The following is a 6674-nucleotide window of genomic DNA, read 5'->3' on the forward strand; positions in this document are numbered from 1 at the left end:
ACTACTCGCTCGCTTGCTTGGCCTTGCTTTAAAAATAACGACTGTAACCGACTTCCGGCTCTCCTCCCAATGTTGCTTGCTTGTTCTATGGTGTTGTAGGGGTATAGAAAAGATAAAGCCATCCGCGCCGGTAGTAGTGTAGTAATGAGGTGAGGTTAGCCACAACACCCGATCGATGGTGATGAAAGCAAGAAATGAAACAGTAAAGTGCCTCCCAACTCCACCCATACATAAATGGTTCTTTTCTCTTGACCCTGCCACCGAGTGTCTTTCCTGACCGTCTGAAAACGATATATGTGTGGTATAATACTAAAACATAGGACCCGAAAGGAGAAAATTTCAAAACGTCAGTCCATTACATCGTTTCGAACCCAAAAACAGCACCTATTCCTCTTCTTTTCCTTCCACTTCCCGTATCCAAACCACTCCTAACGTCAGCTACTACTGCCTCTTCCTCAACTTCACCCTCTGCCCTCTCCGCGAGGAAGGACTGCGACGAACCAGACCAGCAGCAGAACACTACCCACTGCCGTTATCCGATCGTCCAAACATCCTCCTCAACGCGCCAAACTTCTTTTTCTTGCCTGTTGGAGTCTCAGACCTTACAGGTGGAATTCTCTCGTTGCCCGCTGTGCCTGCTGCGGACAACGCGGTGGCGGTACTAGCCCTCCTTGGCCCTACCCCGACAGCAAATGGACCATTCGGCTGACCAGATCCACCGCTGATAGACCTCGTCCCAAGACTTCCACCCGTAGCGGCGGCAGTGGCGGTGCCGGATCTCCTAATAAATCCCGGCATGGGAATGCCTCCTTCGTTCATGATTTCTTGTACCGGTGATGGTGCCTTTTCGCTTCGGCCGGGAAGAGAAAAGCTGGGCATTCGTGAGCCCCGCTTATGGAGGCGGGGATGGTGGCTTTTGGGGCTTATATCCGAGGTATTGTTGGTGTCGATGGTAGCAGGAGTTTGCAACCTCTCCTCGACATCGACCTGCCGATCCTGATCGACTTGGCCTTGGTTTCTCAACCCTTTCAACTCAGCTTTGCTCCTCTCTAGCTTGGTATCCTTCCTCACGGCGCTCTCCACTGGTGCTTCGGGGCGAGCGATGGCGTCGGCACTTTCCTGAACGTGTTGATGATGGTGCTTCTTACGCGAGAAAACAGACATCAGGCCACGCTTGGGGCGGTGCGGCTCGGTGGCAGCCGCAGGGGCCTCAGAAGTCCCAACATTAGAAGCTGTCTGCGACGTAGGCAGAATCTGGCCACGGCCAGAGCGGGTTCGACGGAGTTCTTCGTCTCCCGCTGCTGCGTCGTTGTCGTAGCCGGCTTGCGCTGGCGCGATTGCAGAACCGAGTCTTGCCGTCTTCGACAATTTCTGATGACCGCCAAGGGATCCAACGCTTCCACGCGCATTACCATCACCATGAGAAGCACCGTCCCTGTAATTATACCCTCCTTCCTCCTCTTCAGCAATAGATACCTGTCTATCACGCATACTGCCCCGAGCCATACTCCGAGAAGCCGCTGCCACAGGCGCCGAAGCCGAGCCCCTCAATCCGGACGAAACCACCGGTACCGGCGGCACGACCTCGTCTTCGTCACTCGACTCGTCAAACCGGCTTCTGAATCTGCTGGCAACCCCGGCATCTTCCTCATCGCTCGAATCCCCGAACCTGCTGGAGAACTTACTTCCAATCGATGTCCTCTTCTTTCCACTGGCGCCTCCCTTCTTTCCCAGTGTAGGCATCTTCATGCCACCAGGACTTCTCCTCCCACCGCTGTTTGCTACAGAGTCACGAAGCGTGGTACGCATACCCACACCCATGCCCATGCCCGAGCCCATTGTCCCCCTACTAGAAGGCGGTGTGTCAAGTCTAGAGTTCGAATTGGTAGGCGTCGTAGCTCGCAAAGAAGTGAGAAACTTGGTGCCATTTCCGCGGCTGTCAACTGATCCAGCAGTTGGAGACTTCGGGCGGAGAGACTTAGGAAAGCCGCCAGCAGAAAGGCCTTGTCCTGCCGAACTAGCGCGGGCGCGCTTGAAGCTGCTATCGCTACTGGTAGAGTCACGACGCTTGATGTGTAACTGGTGTGTGTTTGCTAGGCGAATGGTAGAGGCTCGGGGAGCCGGAAGCATAGCATCAGAGGCTGCACGATGTTCTCGTTTCGTGGGCTGAGGTGTTGCAGGAACCGGAGCAGGATCTGGGCAAGATGCTCGCCGGTCGGCCGGAGGTTCAGAGCGCAAGGATTTGCGGAAGCGAGGTCCGTCCTTCACGGGGGCAGCCTTGGATTGAAGAGGCGTACTACGCATAGTAGTTCGCATCGTCATTGTCGATGCCGCCGGTACTACAGGAACCTCAGGCTCCTCCCATTTCGTCCCAGGCTTGATCTGATAGCTACGTTCGGCGGTCACGCGAGCAGGTGCAGAGGCTGCCGTTTCCTTTGCCTTCCCCTTGGCCTTTTTCTTCCGGACCTGCTCCTCCTGAGGCGGCTGCTGCTGCTGCTGCTGCTGCTGCTGCTGTTGCTGTTGCTGTTGCTGTTGCTGTTGCTGTTGCTGCTCGAGCATCATCTGCCGAGCCATCTGCACGGCCAAAGCATGCCTTTCCGAAGTCCTCTTCTCAATCGACTTCTTCCTCCTGGGCTTTTCTCCCGGGACGCTCGTCTCTTCCCTGTCGCCTTCGATTCCAGCATCCTCCTTGGCTTCCCGCTCCAGTTGGGCTCTTCGCTCAGCTGTAAGACTCCTCCAATAAGCCTTGGCCCGCTCCCAGTCGTCCTCTTGAGGCGACTCTCCAGAATAAGATCCAATGGCCGTGGTAGCAGTCGAAAGTGCAGGTACAAGACTTCGGGGCGGATCGGGAGGCGACGGGTTGTCATGGACTTCATGTTGGCGGGGGTCGTTGGCTCCAGGAAAGTCCAAAACAGCATTGAGTGACTGATAGCCCTCCCCTTCGGCCTCAGAAAGATCCTCATAGGCATCAGCGTATACACTTGAGTTATCCGATTCACTTTCCGATGCCGGCTGCGATTGAGTGCCTGTCGTCTGTTGTCCAATAGCTTGTTCAACACCAGTGGCCGAACTCTTGGACGTATCCGAATCTTCGGGAAACCCGCCGGGAACCTCCACAAAAAAGTTGGGCGCTTCGTTCTGGCTCTCTTGGGGAGTTGGCTGTGTCAAGGAGATAATTGGGACATTCGGAGCACTATTCCGCCGCCGAGCTTCCTCCTGAGCAACAAACCTCGAGTCGATGGCAGGGGCATTTCTATTCTGAAAAGCCGTCTTAACGGGAGATGTTTGTGGCGAGGATAGCGAGTTGCGACGCGGTTGTTGTGGCGGCTCCATGAAACTCGGGTAGTCGTATAAGCTGCCTGTCATCTCGGACGCAAGACTGGTCGACCCATCACTGTCGTCGCTGGCATATCCACTTCCCTCCACCAATGTAACCACCGGTGGAAGGGGTTCTCTAAACCTCGAGATATTAGCTGGACTTCGTACCCGTTCCTCACGCTCTCTCTGTAGCATGCCACCTATAGCATAGTCACTGCTTTGCCCAAAACTTTCGGCTACAGGGCTTAGGGGGAGTGGCGTGGTGTATGGTGTGGCGTAAGCAACATCCCCTATCGGTCGAAGTGGTCGTTCGCCCTCTTTCGGTTCCTGTAACTGTGGTTTCCTGACATTTCTCACGCTGCCAAAGCTGGGAAGCGCCGGTCGTGGCTTCATCGCCATCTCCTCATCGTCGAGTGTCGCCGACAAGTCCGCGTTTGCCCATCGGCGGATACCGGTAGGGCTAGCCAGAGGTGGTGAGACCGATCGCTCTTTGGGGCCAAGCTCGGCGATGGCTGGTTGAGTTTCATCATCGAAGCTTACCCGCACGGACTTCTTCCGTTGCACCGGCCGGTCTGTACTCCATGAGGCCTCCGACGAGAGATCAGAAGGCGATGGGCCGCGGACGGGGCTTGGTTGTTTAAGGGCCGACTTTCGTGGGGAGACTGATCGGGGTGGTGGTGAATGCCTAACAGTTAGAGTATCTTGAACAGGTCCAAAGTGTGCTTGGCGAGCCGGGCTTATTGAGGAGGCCCGAGTAGGTTGGTTCTTCTTCTGAGACACCGAAGCTGCCCGAATTGGTAGCTGACTAGCTTGGGAAGATGACTGTATTGGTTGTTGTTCTGACTGCGAGCGGATATGTGAGACTATCCTCTGTCGGGATGGTATCGAGTCGAGAGCGCTTGAGATCCTCGACGTATTTGTCTCATCAGACTCTGACTCTTCCAACTCTGGCTCCTCCCTCACAATGGACGGCAGCCTCCTCACCATCGGACGACCATCTGTAGTTACGACCATTGATGTTGACGTTGTTGGATGATGGTGGTCGGTAAAGGCTCCCTCTTCTTCCTCCTCCTCTTCTTCTTCTTCAGACTCCCAGTCCTCTTCCTGTGGTTGTTGAGTCGGCTGAGGTTCAGTCGGTGGCGAAGCTACAGCAAATCGCGAGTGTAACTGCTCCTCTGTCTCCTGGCGAGAATCTTGTACAGGTGATGACTGTTGAACAGGGGCTTGTACTTGTACCTGTGGAGCTGTCCTTGTTGTGGTAGCGGTACCGGTATTACCAGTCGGGTTGCTTGTTGGGACGTTACTCTTAGTACGACCCACGGTGCCTTGTGCGAGGTGTGTCCCAGCCTTGGGAGGGTGTTTCTTCTTCTTGGATCGGGTAGGTTGCTGCGATGCTGCTACGATGGCGTGTTCAACGGCGAGGAGGTCGGAACGTCTGATCATCCGACGGGAATTGGGATCGTAGACCAATGCTTGGTCTGCGGCAGAAGCGGAGGAGGCTCGCGGTCGAGTGGAGGATGGGGTCCCCGCCTCTAATAATAGGGAACCCCTTGACCGCTGGGGCTGGACCGCCGATTGGGAATCTTGAGCCGGAAAGTCGGTGGTGCTGCGGGTATCAGCCGGGGATACTGGCGGTGAGCCGACCCTAACCCGGGCTGGATACGAGAAATTGATGGATGACGCCCGACTTTCAGGCCGATCTTCCTGATGCATCGCAACCTGGGGTGGACTCGATGGTGGGCTTGCCATTGCCGGATCCGTTCTTCGGACGCTTGACAAGTCTCCCACTCTGGCGGGCCCAAACCAAGATGGACCATCGTCCGTGCCCGGTTTCTGTGATGGGACGCGTTCAACGCCCAGGCTTTGTGTTTTGCGGTGCGCACTCTTCTGGGGCGCACCCGTCCCCGCCGTTCCAACGGTTGTGGCCACATTCCTGGGCAATTCCGGAACAGGGGGTAAGTCCTCGATGGACTGGGACTGACGCCGTCCGGAGTTTCTGCTATCGGGTCGGTGGTGTGGACTGGGGCTTCGAAAGGTGCGTTCGGTCATGGAGCTCGAGCTCCCGGTGCGCCGTAGGCTTGGTCTTCCGTGGGTATCGGGGTTCGTACGCGTGGAAGCCACGGAGGCGCTGCGCCGGACGGTGCGCTTCGTTTGGACTTGGGCGACATTGGTCGGGGTGATGGGTCGGGCACGGAGGGCGGCGGTGGCGGCAGCGGCAGACAGGTTCGAGGCTTGTTGAGCTTCATTGCGCTTGAAGACGGCGGCGGCGGCGGAGGCAGCATTGGGATTCGCAGTCGCCGCGGTCAAAGGCTGAGTATTGCGCGACATGGAATCTAGCAGTCAGCAATCGGGATTCCTCTCGCGACTGGACTGGACTGGACGGGACGAGACGGGGACCATAGGGTATCCGCGAAAGCATGGGGAAGGTAGGAATGGAGAAACAAGGGATAATTGAACAGCAGCTGGTCTGGTGGAGCGAGCTAAGAGTAGTGTAGAAAAGTGTAATTGCAAGCTGCGCGCCGACCATGGCATCCATGCTAGAATCATGGCGTCGCGAACAAAGACAGCGATGATCCAAATGGGCACTGTCTCACTGTCTCGGGCGACAGGACCAGGCCGAAAGGAGGACCGATCGAGAAAAAGGGCCAATGACGACATACCGGATTGGGCGGCCGATGCCTCCGCGAGCTGCCGAACATGGTTTGGATGTTGTATCCTCCGCTTCGACAAGCACAGTAGGGCCTCTAGTATTTCTACCTGGATGTCGCTGTCGTCGCTATGTGTGTGCGTGGTGTGTCTGTGTTCTTGATCCAGGCCATCCCCAACCTGGCGATCTTGCTCATTACCGAGCGCGGCTTCTCATAGGGCGCAATAGAGAAATTAGTGGAGGGACTTTAGTTCGGCTGCTAAATGCGAAAAAAAAAAAACACAAAAAGGAGAGAATGAAGGCGCCGTTGGTCGTCGCAAAAGGTTTGTCGGGACGGAAGAGAGGTGAGAGTCGGCGACGACACGTGTAGATGAGGGTGGTGATTGCGTGGTGTGGTGGTGGTGGTTGTCTGAGAGTGGCAGCGCCAGACTGTTTGGTGCGGCATGGAATAGGAGGAGGGTGCCGGGATTTGCTTGTCTTCTCTTGTCGCTCGGGTGGGCGGTACTACCGGCCTGGTATCGAGAAAAAATGACGATGACGGAGGTCGGGAGTTGTAGTGCGGTCGCAGTGCAGTTTGCACCTGGGACGTATGTGCAGCAGCGCCCTTCCTTCCCGCCTCCCGTCTTGGTCTGCGTACCTAGGTAAGTAGGAAGGATGAATCTCGTTCCCGCCGAGTCTGTCTGCCGTCCAACAAAAAACTGGAACTTGC

The 6674-nt window shown here is 56.2% G+C and overlaps 1 protein-coding gene across 1 annotated transcript; it reads right to left on the reverse strand.

Annotated features, from left to right (window-relative positions):
• Positions 1–519: 519 nt before the first annotated feature.
• B0T23DRAFT_321452 (uncharacterized protein) lies at positions 520–6017 on the reverse strand (the record flags this gene model as incomplete). Its single annotated transcript, XM_062835235.1, has 2 exons — positions 520–5628; positions 5979–6017. 2 exons carry the CDS (start codon positions 6015–6017, stop codon positions 520–522), a joined length of 5148 nt encoding a protein of 1715 aa, XP_062691032.1.
• Between the last annotated feature and the right edge of the window lie 657 nt (positions 6018–6674).

The sequence above is a fragment of the Neurospora hispaniola genome (genome assembly GCF_033458365.1).
Source record: "Neurospora hispaniola strain FGSC 10403 chromosome Unknown B0T23scaffold_6, whole genome shotgun sequence".
In the NCBI taxonomy this organism is placed as follows: Eukaryota; Fungi; Ascomycota; class Sordariomycetes; order Sordariales; family Sordariaceae; genus Neurospora; species Neurospora hispaniola.